The sequence below is a fragment of the Indicator indicator genome, chromosome 9 (assembly GCF_027791375.1).
Source record: "Indicator indicator isolate 239-I01 chromosome 9, UM_Iind_1.1, whole genome shotgun sequence".
In the NCBI taxonomy this organism is placed as follows: Eukaryota; Metazoa; Chordata; class Aves; order Piciformes; family Indicatoridae; genus Indicator; species Indicator indicator.
In genome coordinates this window covers 37,284,887-37,305,356 of record NC_072018.1, presented here as the reverse complement: position 1 = coordinate 37,305,356, position 20,470 = coordinate 37,284,887, and the positions used below count along the sequence as shown (strand labels likewise).

Below are 20,470 nucleotides of genomic sequence, written 5' to 3'. Positions count from 1 at the left end.
TGCTGCTTACCTAGAGGTCAAATGTTTTGTATCCTAAAGGCAAACAGGGCAGCAGCAGGCAGTGGTTGTCTGTCTGCTGATGGTCTGCCCATGACATAAACAGCCATGTAAAGGGATGGCTCCCTTCAAGGACCTGAGAGGGAGCACTCCTGGAAGTAAACAGCTGTGAAGGAATTTCCTACTAACCCTCCTGAATTTCTTTTGAAAGTGTTTGCTTTAAAAAGCTGTTCCAAGTTCATCCACTTTGATAACTTCCTGTAACTCTGTTGGCTGTGTTTGGATGCAACTCAATTCATTACTTAAAACAATAAAGGAGTAAGCTGAAAAATACTTTGGTGTGTAGTATCCTCTTGAAATGGGAATGCTCAGATGGAACAGCCTCCAGTGATCACATTTTCTGGAACTGGAGAAATGGAGTGAAAAGAGAACTGTAATTTTCTTATCTTCAGAGCCTGCCACTTTTGCCTTAGTTTTAACTCAAGGTTAAATACATTTATTTGATCTTTGGTGTCCCCTCTCCCCCTTCTTGCATAGGCAAGGGGAAAAGGGAAGGACCAGGATCCTGCAGTCTGCAGCTTTGTGAATCACAGAATTGTTTGGGTTGGAAAAGGCCTCTGAGAGCATCCAGTCCAACCATCAACCCAGCACTACCATGGCCCCAATTGCCATGGCCACTCCTTTCTGGAACACCTCCAGGGATGGGGACTCCACCACCTACCTGGGCAGGCTGTGCCAGTGCCTGGCCAAGGTGGCATAGCCTCTGTAGTGCTGTCATTTTTTTTTCTCCACTGTGTACCTGGTTTCATAGAATTGTAGAAAGGTAGGGGCTGGAAGGAACCTCTGGAGATTGTGTCCAACCCCCTGCCAGGGCAGGGCACACAGAACACATCCAGGTGGGGCTTGAGAGTCTCCAGAGAAGGAGACTCCACAACCTCTCTGGGCAGCCTGCTCCAGGGCTCCAGCAGCCTCACACCAAAGAAGTTTCTTCTCATGCTGAGGTGGAACCTCCTGGGTTCCAATTTGTGTCCATCATTCCTTGTCTTATCTCTGGGCACCCCAAATAGAACCTGGCACCTTCTTCTTGCCACCCACTCTCAGATATTTGTAGACATTGATCAGATCTCCTCTCAGCCTTCTCTGAACAGCCCCAGGGCTCTCAGCCTTTCTTCACAGCAGGGATGTTCCAGTCCCCTCCTCATCCCTGTAGCCTCCATTGGACTCTTTCCAAGAGATCCTGTTTCTCCAAGCATCTGGAGGACATCCTGTGCCTGGAGGGGAGCAGCAATGCCAGAGGGGCTGGGGGTGTTAGCAGGCTGTGGGGACTGAGCAGCTCTTGCTCTGTGGCTTGCATAGATCTTCTTAAGCTTTGTGCTGGAGGTGAAGCTGAGCACAATCAAGCAAGCAAGAGCAAACTGATAGCCAGAGCCCTGTATCCTGGGCCCTGAATTGGTTTGGTGAGCTCTGAGAGGTGCAGCATCTCTAGAGATGTTTCTCCAAGGCACATTACTCTGCCTGTCATGCTGCCAAGCAACTTGACTGCCAGCAAATGAGCTCTGAGTCATGGTATCATTGCTGCATGCTTTATTACCTCAACAAACTATTGATGTCAAATAAATCAGGCTCCCTGCAAAATGAAGTGGCAGAATAAATTGTACCTAGAAGACTTCAGTGAGAGCTGTGTTCTTCAGCTGCTGGCAAAGCCTGCTGCTAATAAGAGTTGATTAAAAATCCTGGTTGCATGACACTGACTGAACTGAACTAGTGGTGGGTCACAGATTCACAGCTCTTGAATGTCTCCAGGGACAGAGCCTCAACCATATCCCTGGGCAACTTGTGCCAGTATTTCACCACCCTCACTGTGCAGAACTTCCTCCTGGTGCCCAAACTAACTCTGCCCTGCTCCAGTTCCAAACCCTTGCCTCTCATCCTATCCCCACAGCCCCTTCAGAACAGTCCCTCCCCAGCCTGCCTGGAGGTTCCCTTTAGACATTGAAATGCAGCTCTAAGGTCTCTTTGGAGCTTTCTCTTCTCCAGGCTGAACAACCCCAACTCTCCCAGCCTGCCCCACAGCAGAGGTTCTCCAGCCCCCTGATGATCTTTGTGGCCTCCTCTGGACCCTCTCCATCAGGTCTATGTCTCTCTTGTGTTGGGAGTCCCAGAGCTGGACACAGCCCTGCAGGTGAGGTCTCCCCAGAGCAGAGGGGCAGGATCCTCTCTCTCTAGCTCTGGCAATGGGCACTGGGAGCCCAGAAGGCTTTGGGCTGCCCTTGGCCTTCTGGGCTGCCAGTGCCTATTGCTGGCTCCTGTGCAGCTTCTCCCCCACCAGCACCCCCAAGTCCTTCTCTGCAGAGCTGTTCTCAATCTCATCACCCCCAGCCTGCATTGATATCAAAGGTTGCTCTGACCCAGGTGCAGGTCCTTGCACTTTGCATTATTGAACCTCATGAGGTTCTCCTCAGCCACACCTCTGCAGCCTGCCCAGGTCCCTCTGGATGGCTCCCAGCCCATCCTTCAGCCTTATCAACCACACCACTCAGCTTGGGGTCATCTGCAGACTTGGTGGGGGTGCCTCAGTCTTCAAGTTTGTATTTTGAACTGTCTGGTTTGTATTCCCTGAAGGGAAGGTGGCTGTCAATGGAAGGCATTGACAGTTCAAACTGCAGGCTTAAGTTTCCAATCCAGTGTCTCAGTTAAACACAGGAGCAAGTTTGGAGTAGCCTTTGTGTTCTGCAGGTCAAATGCCTTTACTGGAAGTCACAGCTGAGATCACAGGGCCATGGAATAGCTGAGGAGGGAATCATTGCCCGCACCCAACACCCTCTTCTCAAAGCAGGATCCAAGTGGAGCAGGTTGCTTTGTGAAACCCAAGTCTGTCTTAATCGAAGGATGATCCTGGGTGGCTCCAGTTGTCACAAGCATGCCAGCCATTTCCTTTTGCTGTGTCAGTTCTGTCTGTTGCAGCTTCACATTGATTTGAGGTGACTTCATGATGCAGCTTTGTGTTCTGGGCTGATTAGGACTTGCTGCAGAAGCTTTTTTTTATTCTTTAACTTACCTTACTCAATAACTGCAGAGTAGAACTAAGAGGCTATCCTAGAAGAGACTTCTAGGTGCAGTTCCTAGGGTGGGAGAGATCCTTCTGCTGGGAGTAATGATCACCATATTTCAGCAGTTGGGTCAGGAGGCAGGGGATGTTTTCTGGACTGGTCAAGTGGGCCGTGGGGGAAGGACAAGGATGATTGCACTCTATGATCTTAGAGCTCTGTCCCAACCAAACCAAGTCTGATTATGTGACATGGACCTCCTGGAGTCATCCAGAGAAGGTCACAAAGATGAGCAGAGGGTTGGAGCACCTGCCCTGTGAGGGCTGGGAGAGTTGGAGCTGTTCAGCCTGGAGAGGAGAACGCTCCAGGGAGACCTTAGAGCTGTATTTCAATACCTGAAGGGAACCAGCAGGCAGGCTGGGGAGGGACTGTTCAGAAGGGGCTGTGGGGATAAGATGAGAGGCAAGGGTTTGGAACTGGAGCAGGGCAGAGTTAGGTTGGACATCAGGAGGAGGTTCTGCAGAGGGAGGGTGGTGAAATACTGGCACAGGCTGCCCAGGGAGGTGGCTGAGGCTCTGTCCCTAGAGATACTCAAACTCAGACTTGATGTCACCCTGGGCAGCCTGCTCTGGTTGAAGGTGTCCCTGTTCACTGCAAGGGGGTTGGGCAAGATGCCCTTTGATGGTCTCTTCCAACCCAGTACAATCTGACTCTGTAATGCAGGTGTTGGCTCCTGCAGCCATTCCTGCCCCTCTTGAGCCTGAGCAGAACCAAGGAAGAACTCATTCCCTTCAGTCTTCTGCATGAGGTCTGCCCCAGATGCAGGCACAGCTGTTGTTCAGGGTCTTTCTTGGAAGTCATTAGTCAAGTCAGCATGGAGGCTAGCTGTTTGGAGTATTGCTGTGGCCAGAAGAGCAATGACCTGCTGAGAACCTGCAATGAGCCAATGACCTGCCTAGCCAGAGCCTGCTTCTACAGAGCTGCATCATCACAGGTGGGATTTTTCATCCCTTGTTTTCCTCTGGGCACCCAGCAGACAGTTTGATTGCTGGTTTCTCCTTCAGCACCTGCAAGTGCGCAGGAACACTGTGGCAGGCTGGCTGGTTTGCTCTGGATCCTCTGCCCAGCTCCCATGTCACAGGATATCATCAGTGATGAGATATTTGAAAGGGCACTCCAAGTCCCTGAGCAGACACCTGACCAACCTCTGTGGGTCACCTTCCTTCCCTGTTCTTGGCAGTAAGAATTCTTGCAGTGCTCCTGTCCCTGTGCTCAAGATCTGCTGTAGGGAAGGGACATGCAGGGGGCCTTCAGGGAGGAGGCATCCACAACCTCCCTGGGCAGCCTGTTCCAGTGTCTCCCCATCCTCACTGGCAAGAATTTCTTCCTCTTCTCCAGACTCAATCTGTCCTCAAACCTTGTCCCATGGTCATCTTCTCCCAGCTGTAAAGGAGAAAACAGTAAGACTTTTGTCAGCAGATGAAGGCTCTTGGCAATGCCTCTTTGAAGGAGAAGCCTTCATCTTTCTTCATGGTTCTCTGCCTGCTTTGTTCTTGCTGTGCGTATCAGGGCATGTCTTGTGAGAACCAGCATGTGGGTGCAGCTCTGCAGAGTCCAACATCATGGAGGAGGAGCAAAACTTTTAATGGAATCCAACTTTCAGGCCTTTCTCCACATCATCTTTACATCTGCTCCTGCTCAAGGCCAGGCTGGATGAGGCCCTGAGCAACCTGGACTGGTGGGAGGTGTCCCTGCCCATGGCAGGGGGTTGGAACTGCATGAGCTTTAAGGTCCCTTCCAACCCATCCTGTGATTCTGGGAGTGAATAACCACAGCTGTGGGTAGGTTTAGTGCAGGTTTTAGGAGTAACTCTTCATGGAGGACTGCTGTCAGAGTTGCTTTGGCCACAAACTTGATATCCTGGCTGGGGACAGTGCTAACTCCAATGCCATTGTTGTGTTGCTGGATTTCAGCCTTGCAAGCCCCTTTTTGTGGACATGAAGTGTTCTGAGCAGAGAATGGGGGTAGTTGAATTTCTTCAGAGCCACAGATTCTTAGACTGCTTTGGGTTGGAAGGGACCTTCAAGATCAGCCAGTTCCAACCCCTGCCATGGGCAGGGATACCTCTACCAACCCAGGAAGGGACATCCACAGCCTCCCTGGGCAACCTGTGCCACTGTCTCCCCACCCTCACTGGCAAGAATTACTTCCTCGTCTCCAGTCTCAATCTGCATTCCTCAAGCTTCAATCAATCTCCCTCCATGATTCTCTTCTTTCCTGCAGTCCCTGCTTTCCCAAAGGGATTAAGGAATGCACACATTCTATACTTGGAATACTGAAGTCCTTAATCTCCATAAAAAGGGGAGAAAATATTGATCAAGAAGTGTTCCACCTGGCTTTTGTAGGAGGGCAACGTGTGGAGTGCAAGAGACATCCATGTAGGAGGATAAAATCCTGTGTGAGAACTTCATCTCCCTCCAGTTTCCTCCATTGCTTGTATTTCAGTTTTGCATTTCCTGCTGGGTGCTATGGCTTGGTGGCAAAGAAATGTGATACCCCAAGTATTTGAACAATGTGTACATGGGAAGATAGGGAAAAAAGACTGTGGGTTACCTCCTCCTTCCCAAACAAATGCTTCTGCAATTGCTGCTGCTGCAGCCTCTTTCTCCCTGGAAAATATTTGTTTGTGTGGATCAGGAGATGAGAGGTGTAGGCTGCCAGCCCTCACCTCGGGGCTGAGCTCCTTCCTTACACATTGTTTGGTGTGTGGAGTACCTGTTCCAAAACAGCTACCTGGCTGGGGAATGCCAAATGGGAAAGCTCCTCAGCAACCCCAGCCCTGGCTTGGCAGAGCTGGAAACGTTTCAAAGAAACGAGAGCAGTGCTGAAGTGTTGTGACAGAAAAACAGCTCCCGTGGGTGTGCCTCTCTCATTCCTCTCCTGGAGTTTGTCCTGCCAGATCAGCAGCATCTTGACTGGCTCCCACAGCTGCTTTGCCTTTCTGGGGCATCCCAGCTCTTAGCAGCCTCTAAGTTATCCAGGCTTTAGCTACAGATGTCTTCAAAAATGTTGATTTGGGAAACAAACCCTGATAACAGACTGCTGGGGAAAGGAGGCTGGAAGACATGGCAGATTTTTGTCAGGACCTCTAACCAAAGACAGTTTCAAATCCTTCACAAATAATTCAAAAGCAGAACCCCCAACCAGAAGAACCCACAAAGCTTCCAGTCTTGCTAGGCAATCCCTTGTAGCTGCTTGTGGTTAGGTTCTCCTAGAAATTAGCCTAACTTGAGCCTAAATCTTCCAGGGGTTGGTGCTCCTTCACCTGTGCAGGGAGGTGCACTCTGCTTGTATCTCCTTTCAGTCCAGTAAAACCTAGAATCACAGTGCCCCAGAATGGCTCAGGCTGGAAGGGACCTCAGAGCTCATCTGCTCCAACCTGCCCACCATGCCCAGGGACACCTCTCAGCCAGACTCAGCTGCTCAAGGCCTCATCCAGCCTGGCCTTCAACACCCCCAGGCAGAAGGCAGCCACAGCCTCCCTGGGCAGCCTGTGCCAGAGTCTCACCACCCTGGGACTGAAGAACTTCTTCCTCAGCTCCACTCTAACCCTGCTCTGCCTCAGCTTCAAACCATTCCCCCTTGGCCTGCCTCAGACACCCTCAGCAGAAGTCTCTCTGCAGCCTTCCTGCAGGATCCCTTCAGGTCCTGGCAGGCAGCTCTGAGTTTCCCCCTGGAGCCTTCTCCTCTGCAGGCTGCACACCCCCAGCTCCCTCAGCCTGTGCTCACAGCAGAGCTGGTCCAGCCCTTGGAGCACCTTTGTGGCCTCCTCTGGCCTCTCTCCAGCAGCTCTGTGTCCTTCTTCTGCTGCGGACACCAGAGCTGGAGGCAGGATTGGAGGTGAGGTCTGAGCAGAGCAGAGTCCAGGGGCAGAATCCCCTCTCCTGCCCTCTGCCCACACTGCTCTGGCTGCAGCCCAGCACACAGCTGCCTGCTGGGCTGCATGAGGGCACTGCTGGCTCCTGGGGAGCTGCTCAGCACCCAACACCCCCAGGGCTCTTTCTTCAGAGCTACTCTCAACAGGTCTGTTTCAATCCTGCCTCATGTGGTTTCAAGGCCTCTTTCTGTGTTTGTGTCAATGCTTTTAGTCTCCTTTCAGCTGTTCTCTGTCACTTGCAGATGTGCTTTCCCGAGCAGCTTGAGCTAATGCTAAGACCAGAGCTGTGAGCTCGTTCTGTTGGCTTTGCAGTGCTGTGACTTTCCACAGGTCCTTTTCCTGCTCTAATGCTGCCTAATAGCTGGTTTCTATTGAAGGTTGATGTGGTTGATTATTTACAGCCATACTTCTGCTTTGCACACCATTTAATGCAGCTCTACAGGATGCTTTTAAGCCTTCTTCCCTGTTTTTTTTTGGTTTTTTTTCCCCTCTCTGTCCTTTTGCTGTGTTGTCCCTCTCTCTCGCCCTTTTGTGTCGTCCCTGTGGTAGTTTGAGGTCTGAGTTTAGGAGCTCAAATGATAATAGATATTAATTCCTCCCCCTTCCCCTCTCCCTTTTTTCTCGGCAGGGTGGAGAGAGAGAAGAAAGGAACAAAAAAAAAAGGGGTAGGGGAAAGGAAAAAAAAAAAATCGTGAAAGAAATATTCTGAAGTCGGTTTGGAAGTAGGAGGAGTAAATTTTTTTTTTCCTTTTTCACAAAAGGGAAAGGAAAAAATAATTTTTTTACATATATATATATATATCAGTAACAGGGGGGGTTCACAGAGGTGAGGGATGAGGGTAAGTGGGAAAAAATATACAAAAACCAAGCCTGGATTGGCCTTGTGTTCCCCTGGATGTCGGTGGATTCAGTTGAGAGAGAGAGAGGGCCCCAGCCACGTGGTCCGGTGCAGGAAGCAGTGACAGCAACAGCAGCAGGAAGTCTTCTCGAGCAGACGAGGCAGGAAAAAGGGAAAAGCAGCAAGATATCCGCCCTTTTTATAGGCTTGCTGGACAGGAAGGGGAAGTGGAATAGACCACCTCTGAGTCAGGGCACCACCTTCTCCCAGCAGGGGAGGGGCCAAGCCCTCCCCAGATTAAATTTCTTTTGTCCACCTGGGGCTGGGTTCTTCTCAGCCCCATCCAGGATGGGTGTGCCCCAGCACAGTCCACCCCTCTATTTCACTTCCACTTTCCTGTCACAGTTTCTTTATCCGGTCATGAGTTGTGATATTAGAGTTCATGTTGTAAGTCCCTCTTTATCCCAGCTGTGTCTCTCTCTCTCTCAGGGCAGTCTCTCTTTTTCCCGGATGTGTCTCTGTCTCTCAGGGCAGTCTCTCTCTCTGGTGCCAGTTGATGCAGGTGGTGCTTGAGCTGGGCAGGAACGTGGAGAAGAATAAGAGAGAACAGGAAACCATCTTCAACTCTGAAGGGGAGTCAGGAACAGTCTATTGCTGTATGGGAAGCAGGAGCAGGTGCAGGCGAGATGATGCAGAAGTCCTTTTGAGCTGATGCTTGTGTGTGGTGGGTTCATGCTGGATCCTGGACACCAGCTTGTTATCAAACTAGGAGAGAAAACTTACAACGACTTATAACTATTATACAGTGATTACATTACATTAATTGGTGTTACCTTCAGAGGCTATACCTTTTCAGCCAACGTCACATTTCGTTGTGGCACACACTGAATATCCCCAGTCTCTAGCATGACCCAGTATGTGTGACCAGGCCCCTCAGCAGAGACCACCCCTCAGGTTGGTTTGCCCCCACCAAGAGCAGGGAAAACCCACACTGATTTTCCTAGTAGGTTTTTCTCATTGATCACAGGAACTCCATCTCCATCCACTGTTTGCAGCAGGTTGGACTCGGCAGGACCAGCTCGGTTTACAGACCCTCTGCTATTGACTAACCAAGTGGCCTGAGCTAGGTGCCTTTCCCAGTTCCTAAAGGTTCCACCCTCCATGGCTTTTAGGGTGGTCTTCAACAAGCCATTGTTAGCGTTCAACCTTCCCTGCAGCTGGTGCATGGTATGGGATATGGTAAATCCATTCAATCCCATGTTCCTTTGCCCAGTCCCTTGTGAGATGGTTCTTGAAGTGGGTTCCATTGTCCGACTCGATCCTCTCTGGGGTGCCGTGTCTCCACAGGACGTGTCTCTCCAGGCCCAGGATGGTGTTGCGGGCAGTGGCATGAGGTACTGGGTAGGTTTCCAGCCACCCTGTGCTTGCCTCCACCATGGTCAGTACGTACTGCTTGCCACTGTGAGATCGAGGAAGGGTGATGTAGTCGATCTGCCAGGCCTCTCTGTACTTATACTTTGACCATCTCCCCCCATACCATAAAGGCTTCATGCGCTTAGCCTGCTTTATGGCAGCACAGATGTCACACTCATGAATAACCTGGGAGATTGCTTCCATGGATATGTCCACTGACCTGTCCCGAGCCCACCGGTATGTGGCATCTCTCCCTTGGTGACCTGAAGTGTCATGGGCCCAGCGAGCTAGGAATAGCTCACCCTTGTGTTCCCAGTCCAAGTCTACCTGGGAGATTTTAGCAGCCAGATCTGCTTGGTGGTTGTGCTGGTGTTCCTCAGTGGCTCTGCTTTTGGGAATGTGTGCATCGATGTGCCGTACCTTTATTGGCAGCTTGTCCAGACGGGCAGCAATGTCTTGCCACAGGTCTGCGGCCCAGATAGCCTTTCCTTTCCTCTGCCATCCGTTCTTCTTCCATTCCTTCAGCCACCCCCATAAGGCATTTGCCACCATCCAGGAGTCAGTATATAGGTAAAGCACTGGCCAGTTCTCCCGTTTTGCTATATCCAGGGCCAGCTGGACAGCTTTTACCTCTGCATACTGACTAGATTCGCCTTCTCCGTCCCTTGCTTCTGACACTTGCCTTGTTGGGCTCCAGACAGCTGCCTTCCATCTCTGCTTGCTCCCTACAAGACGGCAAGATCCATCTGTGAATAGAGCATAGCCCTTTTCATTATCAGGGAGGTCATTATATGGGGGAGCTTCCTCAGCACGGGTCACTGTCTTCTCTGGTGGCATCCCAAAGTCAGCACCCTCTGGCCAGTTGGTGATCACTTCTACTATGCCAGGGCGTTCAAAGTTCCCCATTCGAGCTCGCTGAGTTATCAGGGCCATCCATTTACTCCAGGTGGCATCTGTGGCATGATGTGGGGTTGAGCCCCTCCCTTTAAACATCCAAGTCAGGACTGGAAGCCTTGGAGCTAAAAGGAGTGGTGACTCGGTCCCAATTACCTCAGAAGCAGCTCAGACTCCCTCATAGGCAGCTAGGATCTCCTTTTCTGTTGCAGTGTAGTTGGCCTCAGAACCTTTGTACCCTTTACTCCAGAAACCTAGGGGCCTGCCCCTTGTCTCACCAGGAGCTTTCTGCCACAAACTCCATGTAGGACCACTCTCACCAGCCGCAGTATACAGCACATTCTTGATCTCTGGCCCAGTCCGAACAGGTCCCAGAGCCATAGCATGGACCACTTCTCGTTTTATCTGGTCAAATGCTACCTGTTGCTCAGATCCCCACACAAAACTATTTTTCTTCCGTGTTACATGGAAGAGGGGTTTCACTATTTGACTATACCCGGGAATGTGCATTTTCCAGAAGCCCACAAGCCCCAAGAGGATTGTGTCTCTTTCTTACTAGTGGGTTGCACCATAGTGGCTACCTTATTCACCACATCCTGAGGGATGTGGCGACGGCCATCTTGCCATCGAACTCCCAGAAACTGGATCTCTCTGGCAGGCCCTTTTACCTTGCTTCTCTTTATGGCAAAGCCAGCCTCCAACAGGATATTGATTATCCTCTTACCCTTCTAATAGACCTCCTCTGCTGTCTCACCCCATACAATGATGTCATCAATGAACTGCAGGTGCTCAGGGGCTCCACCCTTCTCCAGTGCAGTTTGGATCACTTCATGGCAGATGGTAGAACTGTGTTTCCACCCCTGGGGGAGACGATTCCATTGATATTGGACACCTCTCCAGGTGAAAGCAAACTGTGGCCTACATTCTTCTGCAATGGGAATGGAGAAGAAAGCATTAGCAATGTCTGTTGTGGCATACCACTTGGCCCCCTTCGATTCCAGTATGTACTGGAGCTCCAACATGTCTGGCACAGCAGCACTCATCGGAGGAGTCACTTCATTCAGGCCACGGTAGTCCACAGTCAATCTCCATTCCCCGTTTGCCTTCCCCACTGGCCACATTGGGCTGTTGAAGGGTGAATGAGCTTTGCGGATTACCTTCTGGCTCTCCAGTCGTCGAATCAGTTGATGTATGGGGTGAAGAGAGTCTTGGTTGGTCCTGTATTGCCTGCAATGTACTATGCAAGAAGCAATTGGTAACTTCAAATCCTGCACCTTATGGCATTTCACAAACACATCCCAGTGCACTCTGTTGTCCCTGACCTCCGCCTGGCTGGGGGCAGGGCACCTCTAATGCTGGAGACGATGCCCACATTTGTCACAGGGCCCTGTGTTACTGGGAGAAGGGTCTCTTGAACGGGAGGAACCACCCTGGGAAACTGGGGCTGCCCTTCTCCTGGGCGAGTTATTCCCATTGGGGCCACCTTGCAGTTCCCAGACTCTGGCCCAGAGTGCAGAGGTGGGTTGGCCATCCCAGCGGTTCACGTTTTCCCCATGGTCACAGAGAGCTCTCCACAGAGCCACCCTTGACATCCCCTGATTAGCTTGGGGTGATCTCCTAGGGGGAGGAGAATGACGTTTATTCCTGATGGCTGAAACATGGATCCATTCTGATGGGTAAGGTGAAGGGGGAGAAAAGGTGTCATCCCCTTCCTTCAGTTCAGGTTTGGAGGCCTTAATCTCTTTGATGATGTCTTTAGTCATAGCCTCTATGGCTGAGATTACGGGCCTGGAACTGACACTGTCCTCATATTCCCTCAGGTCACTAGCAAACTCACCCACAGTTTTAGGACTTCCATCCTGTCCAGTCAGAAGCATCCCTCCTAGTGTGTGTGCATATCTTTGAGGGGCACCCTGGGTGAGTTTCTTTACTAAGGACCATTTCATGGACACCTGATCTGGGTCCAAGGGGAGCTGGCCATTTCCATAGATGATCTCCAGCACAGCCATCTGTCTCAGGTACCGAATGCCCTGTTCCATAGCCGTCCATTTAATTGGGGCCCAAGGCAAATCCTCTCTGGTAGGGTACCTGCGCTTTATAGCATTAGTAATCCGAGCCCAGAGAGTGTGTGTTCCATCGAGTTTTGCTAATTCTTTATCCAGACCAGCATCATGAGACAGGGAGCCTAGAAGCTTCGCCTCCCTCTTATCTAGATCTACAGTTTCTGCACCCTCATCCCAACATTTTAGGGTCCAGTTTAGTATTGTCTCACCCTCTCTCCGTGCGTAGTCCAGACGAGTTTGCCTTAATTCTTTTCTGGGCAGAGGTGTGATGGTTATGATCTCCTGATCTGAGTCCTCTCCATCTGCTGGTGGGTTCTGAGATGTGCTGGGTCCTGCTGAGGTGCCTTCTTCACCATCCGTATTTAGAGCTGATTTTTGCATCTTTTTCCTGCGTGTGGTAACTGGTGCTAGGGAAACTACAGGTGGAGGAGCATCAGGGGTTATGTGTGAAGCTGTTGGTGGGGGGTCCAGCACAGTCCCTCTCTCTCCTTTTTTGTCGTCCCTCTCTCTCCTTTTTTGTCGTCCCTCTCTCTCCTTTTTTGTCGTCCCTCTCTCTCCTTTTTTGTCGTCCCTCTCTCTCCTTTTTTGTCGTCCCTCTCTCTCCTTTTTTGTCGTCCCTCTCTCTCCTTTTTTGTCGTCCCTCTCTCTCCTTTTTTGTCGTCCCTCTCTCTCCTTTTTTGTCGTCCCTCTCTGTCCCTTTTGTGTCGTCCCTCTCTGTCCCTTTTGTGTCGTCCCTCTCTGTCCCTTTTGTGTCGTCCCTCTCTCTCCCCTTTTGTGTCGTCCCTCTCTCTCCCCTTTTGTGTCGTCCCTCTCTCTCCCCTTTTGTGTCGTCCCTCTCTCTCCTCTTTTGTGTCGTCCCTCTCTCTCCTCTTTTGTGTCGTCCCTCTCTCTCCTCTTTTGTGTCGTCCCTCTCTCTCCTCTTTTGTGTCGTCCCTCTCTCTCCTCTTTTGTGTCGTCCCTCTCTCTCCTCTTTTGTGTCGTCCCTCTCTCTCCTCTTTTGTGTCGTCCCTCTCTCTCCTCTTTTGTGTCGTCCCTCTCTCTCCTCTTTTGTGTCGTCCCTCTCTCTCCTCTTTTGTGTCGTCCCTCTCTCTCCTCTTTTGTGTCGTCCCTCTCTCTCCTCTTTTGTGTCGTCCCTCTCTCTCCTCTCCTTTCTTTTCCCCCCTCCCTCTTAAGCAGCAACCTGTTCTAGTGGGAAGTGTCCCTGCCCATGCCAGGGGACTCAATAATCTTTAAGGTCCCTCCACCCCAACCCCTGCTAGGCTTCTCTGATTGTTTGCTAGAGGCAAAGGGCTGCTCTCCAGGCATCACTGAATAACAGGAAGTTAGTAGAAGACTTTTTCTGGTCCAAATGTCAGCAACCCACAACTCAATCTGATAGGCATCAAAAATCACAGAATAGTTGAGGTTGGAAGATACCTCTGGAGGTCATCTGGTCCAACCCCCCTCACTCAAGCAGAGCTTCTGAGGGCCTGGGGTGAGCAAAATCCACCCCTGGTCAGAACTAGTGGAGCTGGCTGGCAGCAGGACCCCTCCTGCCCAGGACACACTGAGCAGAGGGCAGGAGGTGGTAACGTGTGTGGGTGCTGCTTTGGTTCAGCTGTGTGTTGTGCCTCTCTCCACATTGAGAAGCCTTTGTAATGCTCCTGGAAAGCTTTCTGTGAGGCTGTGGGGGGAATCCAGACACTCAAGCTCAAGCTGCTTTGCATAACTCCTGTCCTTCTTTGGCCAGCTGGTTTGGGGCATGCACATGTGGAGATCTCTTCAATGGTATTTGCCCACAGCAAATCATAGTGGCTGCTGGAGCATATGGTTGAAGTATACCCTCCTGTGGACTTCTTTTCTCTCTTTCCCTCCCTTCCCAGTCCTTTCCTCCCTCCCCAGCTCCTTCCGCCCTTCTTCTCTTTCCCTCTCTCCCCAACCCCTTCCTCTCCTCTCTTCCCCTCCATGCCCAGCCCTTTCCTCTCCTTTCCTTCCCTCCCTCCCTCCCCAGGCCTTTCCTCTCTTCTCCTTCCCTCCCTCCCCAGCCCCTTCCTCTCCTTCCCACTTTCATTATAAATATTAGACCTGTTTAACAGAGAGGTCATTTTCCTTCCCTTGTGGTCCCCTCTGCCCGAGGTGGAGCTGATGTGTTTATTAGTGCTGATAGTTACAGGCTTATGTAACTTGAAAATGGGTGCTTGGGAGTGAAGAGCTTTGTAGCTAGAGCAGAAAATGTGTTTGGGAGTAAACAGATTTGTAGCCAGAGCACCAAGAGCAGTCTGAGATGTCCCTGTGGCTCTTGCAGCATGAGAGAATCTCCTCATGAAATCCCCGCTGCAGGGATGTCCAAGTTGGTGTAGGAAGGGAATGCTTGTCCTGCTGCAGTCACACACTGGGACTGGTAAACCTTGGTGCTTTTAGAACAATTCCATAGAATCACAGTCACAGAATGGGTTGGCTTGGAAGGTTCCTTAAAGCTCATCCAGTTCCAACCTCCCACCAGCCCAGGTTGCTCAGGCCCTGAACACCTCCAGGGCAGGGACATCCATAGCCTCCCTGGGCAACCTGTTCCAGTGTCTCCCCAGCCTCACTGCCCAGAATTTCTTCCTCATCTCCAGTCTCAGTCTCCCCTCTCCCAGCTCAAAGCCATTGCCCCTTGCCATGTCACTCCCAGCCCTTGTCAGAAGTCCCTCCCCAGCTCTCCTGCAGCCCCTGCAGCTACTGGAAGGCTGCTCTGCAGTCCCCCTGGAGTCTTGTCCAGGCTGAACTCTGCAGCATTCCATGTCTTTCTTATGCTGGGAGCACCAGAACTGGACACAGTACTCCAGGTGGGGTCTCAGCAGAGCAGAGGGGCAAAGTCCTCTCAGCTGCTCTCCCTGCTTTTGCAAATATTCTCTGAAGGGCTCCTTACTTGGTGGGGAAAATATCAGTGGCATTAGTTTGAGAGAGTGCCAGGATGGAGCACTCCCACCTGGGGCTCTTGGGCTCAGCCCTCTGTTTGGCCTCATGCAGCAGTTTGTGGTGGGTCTCCCAGGCTGCTGGAGGTCAGTTCTGCTCCTTGCTTGTTCTGCCCTCTTGTGCTGGGTGCTGAGCAGGGTTACGGTGAAGTGTCTGATGTGCAGTGAGACCTCTGCCATGCCAATAACATCCTCTCTATGCATCCCATGTGTAGTTTTTCCTCTGAACAAAGCTATTTGAGGGAAATTACTTTTTTTGCACTGTTGGCTAAGTTTAACAAACTTCTACGTAATCATAGTTGGCTTTTACAAGTCTGAATAGAGAGTTTTTCTCTGCATAATGGCTAAAATTATGATTAAAAAGAAATGCTAGCATATTTATTATCTCAGACTAGTACCAGCCATAGAAGTGGGAATCAAGACAATCCCCTCATCTCCATCTCCTTTTGTGTAGCTCAGGTTGCACATTCCTCAATGCCTCTTCAGAATTCTCTTGTGGCTTTTGTGTTGCCTGCAGATAAAGGCATTTCAGTAATGAGAATGGCCAGAGAGGAAGCTTTCTGCTGGCAGAATGATTGCAGACACCTTCCTTGTACACAACCTGCAGCTTGCAGGCAGCCCTGCCAGCAGCAGATGATGTTGTTCACGGGTTGCAACAGAGCTGGGAGTGAGAAGTTCATTTGCCTGGACACTCTGTGTGTGAGGAGCAAAACAGCTCCCAGAAAGAATGGCTGCTGGCTCTGAGCAGATCCAGACTTGTCCAACACAGAGCAAACCGGCAGGGTGAGGACACTGCCAGTTCCTCAGCCAGTGGGAGAAGTGTTTGAATGCTGGGAGAAGGAAATGATGGAAGACTACCATGGTTGCTGGCAGCCCAGAAGGCAACCATGGGCTGGGGTGATTCTGCCCTTCTGCTCTGGTGAGGCCCCACCTGCAGCACTGCATCCAGCTCTGGTGCCCCCAGCACCAGGGCATGGAACTGTTAGAGCAGGTCCAGAGGAGGCTGTGAAGATGCTCAGAGGGCTGGAGAACCTCCCCTGTGGGACAAGCTGGGAGAGTTGGGGCTGGAGAAGAGAAGGCTCCAGGGAGACCTTAGAGCTTCCTGCCAGTGCCTGCAAGGGCTGAGGGTTGCTGGTGCACTCTGGACCTTCTCACTTGATGCCTATTTCCTCCCTGGCATTTTGCAGACAAGTACTGGTAGGTTCTTGCTACCTAGAGCAGCATTTCTGTGCCACCAGGGAAAGCTTCATGCTGTTCATTAGACTGAAACCGTTAATGCAGCTGTACTTTGAGAACAAGTGGAGTTTTTGACTGTTTTTATGTTGCCACAAGCAGTAGGAAAAATAAACAAACAAAAGCCAAGCAGCAGCTTGCAGGGCAGGGGCTGGGAAAACTCTGAGGCTGTTCTGTCACCTTTCCTAAAGATCAAATCAGGAGCCCAGGGAATAATCAGATACTCACCAAAACAATCTCACTCCCTACCACTGGGGAAGGAGAGGATCCTGACTACACATCAACCCTTGGCTCCCAGGCTAAACCCACAGTCCATGCCCAGCAGGTGGTGGCAGTGCCCTGCCCTGCTTCGTGTGTTTAACCCTTTTCTATCACAGCTGCTCATGAGGCTGTTGTCCTTCCACTGCACAGGGAGAGCCTGAAGTAGCAGAAGTTGTTACAGCATCTGCAGAGTGTCCCTTTGCCAAGGTCACCATTCTGGTTTTGCTGTGTTTTCATAGACTCACAGAATGAGTTGGGTTGGAACGGACCTCAGAGCTCATCTGCTCCAACACCTCTGCCATGGCCACACAGCTGCCTGCTGGGCTGCAGGAGGGCACTGCTGGCTCCTGGGGAGGACGTTGCAGGACTTGCAGCTTTTACAGTGGTGTTTGGCATTCAAAGTCCTGGGCTTTAAATATTTATGTTGGTGAATGGCAACAGAATTTGTCAGTTAGCTCAGGATGCTGTTAAGATGAATCATTTGTGCTTGCATAGCATTCAACCAACCTGGTCAGAAGGAAGGTGTAATTAGTGATGGACTATTAATTACAAATAATTGGTGAATAAGCTGTTTAGAAGGTAAGCAGTGGAGAACTGGTGCTGGGTTTAACATTCATGGTTGTTTCCTTTTCCCTTCCAGGTATTGCTTTGTTTTTGCTTTGGGATACCTCACAGTGTGCCAAATTACCAGAGTCTATATCTTTGACTATGGACAGTATTCTGCTGACTTCTCAGGGTAAGGAGCCAGGCAGCTTCCCAGCCTGTCCCCCTGAGGCCTGTGGGGCTCTCACTGCTGGGGGGGCTTCCAAGTCAACCTTTTAGACTTTGGGGGAAGACTGAGTGTGTGCATGGGGATGGACACACACAAATCCATCTGTCCCTCTGCTTCCTCCCTGCAAACTGACAACCTGGGGACACTTGGGTCTGGTGGCACCACAGAAGCCTGGTCTGCTGCCTCTTGTTCCTGGCTGAAGCACAGGTTTGGGGTCTGGGATTTCTTTCTTTTTAACTTTTCTTTTTACCTGGTGTCCCTGCCTGGCACAGCCTGATAGCACCTTGTGAGGAAAACAGGAACTTTGGGTGGGATTTCACTTTCAGCTTCTTCCTTTTGGTTTGATGTTAGGTGCTCCAGAAGGAGAAAGCTAAGGGGAGAGGCACCTGGATGGTGGAGTGGTCACAGAGCCCTTGGAGATGAAAGTTGTGCCTTAAAGTGTTCCTGTTTTTTATAATGGACTTAAACCTGCATCTGACTGGAGCTGGAGAGGAGCAAGGTCTCTTCTGGCCTCACCAGTTCTGTGACTCTAAAAGAGAACTAAAAAGGCAAGGCCTAAAGACCTTCTGGTGGTCTAAAGAAACCCTGCTGGTGATTCTTCCTGGTGCTGCAGACCCAGCAGCCACAGCTCAGTTGTGCTCCTGGGATGGTGCTTTTGTTGTGATGCATTGGGTTGGAAGGGACCCTCCAAGGGCATCTTGTCCAACCCCCCTGCAGGCAGCAGGAACACCTCCAGCTAGAGCAGGTTGCTCAGAGCTCCACCAGGTTTGGCCTTGAATGTCTGCAGGGATGAGGCCTCAAGCACCTCCCTGGGCAGCCTGTGCCAGGGTCTCCCCACCCTCACTGTGCAGAACTTCCTCCTGATGTCCAACCTAACCCTGCCCAGCTCCAGTTTAAACCATTGCCCCTGCAGGTGTTCTGGAGTGCAGAGGTGCAGGATGTTTGTTAGTCTGCTCTAAAAAATGCAGGAAATTCAGGAGTGCTGTGACTGGCAGCAGGCTTTGTGCTCCAGTGTGGCCTGTGTGGTGCAGTGGAGCCTTGCTCCTTAGCCTTGCTGCTTCTCACCCATCACTGCCCACAGGCAAACAGGCCAGAAACTCAACTTCTAGGCTGGAGCCAAAGGGTTTTATATCATCAGTAAGGTTGGAAAAGATCTCTAAGGTCAAGTCCAACCAGCAACCCAACCCCACCATGGCCACCAGTGCCATGGACATACCTTTCTGGAACACCTCCAGGCATGGGGACTCCACCATCTCCCTGAGCAACTTGTGGAGTTCCAGGGGAAGAAGTAAGCTCAAGAAAATAACTCAAGTTGACTAACCAGCTGTTGAACCCCCCCCCAGCAAGTTCTTCTAAAGATGTTGGCGTGGATTCATGTGGTGGTTAGCACCAACAGAGTTCTGAATGCCTGCACCCAGCCATTCCTCCTGGCAGGCCATGCCCACCTGAGGTGTCCAAGCCCAGAGGATTGCAGAAAGCCTGAGGGAACGTGTCAGTGTGCTTGCAGCAGAGGAAGCTGAGCAGGCCTCCTGCTGGAGGTGCAGTTGACTGTCCTGGCTTCAGTATTAGCAGATCCCAGCTGCCAGAAAGCTTCCAGCAGCTCCTTTGCCTTTCTGCCAGCAGCACCTAAAAGGGATTGTTAAAATCCTGCCCTGCTGTTCCAGGAAGGACTCTTCCTCTCTTCATCTCTGGATTGTTGCTCCTCAGCCAAATCTCTGAAGATGGTGGAATAGCTGCTTGAGAAGGAAAGAATGCCAGGGTCTGCTGGGGTGGCATTGAGAGGTCTATCAGCCAGGATCAGTCCAGGGTCTGACTGAGCTCCTCCTGGGCTCTAGCCTGCCCCCAGGCACCATCAGTGCTGCTTGGTGTCCAGCTCCAGAAGGCAAATCTCTTCTGTTCAGAGTCCCCTGGGGATCTCTGCCAGCACCAGGCAGGTCTGCAGCTCAGATGCTGGAGGGACATACCAGGGATTTCCCAGCCTGTTCCTCCTTGCTGACCCTTAAAAAGCTACTCAGGGCTTGGCACCAGGGTCATGGGCACTGAGGGTGTGGTAGAAAAAGTGATTGCATTTTGAGGGCTGCAACTGTTGTGGGCTTTGAAATAAAGATAACCTGAGATACATTTATTCAGATGAGTCTGAACTTTCTCTGCTCTTTACATGTGATAGAAACTCCTGAGCTTTCTTCTAAATGACTCTTTCTTCTTTTTCTTTCTTGTTTTTTGTCCCAGCCCAATGATGATCATTACCCAGAAGATCACCAGTCTGGCATTTGAGATTCATGATGGTAAGATTTGCTCTCCACTGTCTTTAATGTTCCCTGTGAAAGAAGCCTCAGGAAAGAGAGGCAAGAGTCAGTGAGGCTGCTTCAGCCCAGCTTGTGTGTTGGGACAAAACATGGGATTGTGGCTCAGCTGATTCTCCTGAGGCTTGCTGATAGAAGGACCAAGAAATCATAGACTCATAGAATGGGTTGGGGTGAAAGGGATCTTAAAGGCCACCTGGTTCCAATGCCCTGCTGTGGGCAGGGACACCTTCCCCCAGCCCAGGATGCTCAAAGCCCCATCCAAAACAGAGTGTGAGGACAGAATATCTCTGAAATGACTTAGAGGACATCAAAAATGACCTTGCAGCATGAGGCCTGCTCTGCTGAGTAAAGAAACCACTACTCAGTGTGGGAGGGTGACACTTCTCTTGATTTTTCCTTTTTCCTGTCCCCTTCCCTAGGAATGTGTCGGAAAAATGAAGATTTGACTCCCTCACAGAGGTGCTTGGCTGTAAGGTAGGCTTTTGGACATCTCTGAGGCTAAGTTTTGGGGGGGGAGAGAGGCTTTTGGCCTTCATTAGTGCTCTGTGGAGTTGCTAGAATTGCCACTGAAGATAGGGAATTCAACTCCTGCAAAGCAGATCTGTGCTTTTCCTGGTTATAGCTTAGTTCAGACCTCTCTTCTCCTACACAGCATCACTAGAAGCAGGATTTATGCTTATTAAGGAGAACATTCCAAGTTCTAAGCAGTCCAGACTAATGAATGGCACATCAGGCAGGCTTGTGACCACTGAGTGCATGCAGAAAGGTGCCAG

General features: G+C 50.9%; 1 protein-coding gene across 1 annotated transcript in view; it reads left to right on the top strand.

Annotated features, from left to right (window-relative positions):
* Positions 1-20,470, top strand: part of MBOAT2 (membrane bound O-acyltransferase domain containing 2) — a 56,833-nt gene that overhangs the window by 21,439 nt on the left and 14,924 nt on the right. Inside the window, exons 4-6 of the mRNA XM_054383624.1 lie at positions 17,260-17,355; positions 19,621-19,676; positions 20,117-20,171. Coding sequence (XP_054239599.1) covers positions 17,260-17,355; positions 19,621-19,676; positions 20,117-20,171 — 207 coding nt within the window. The remainder of the gene's footprint in view (positions 1-17,259; positions 17,356-19,620; positions 19,677-20,116; positions 20,172-20,470) is intronic.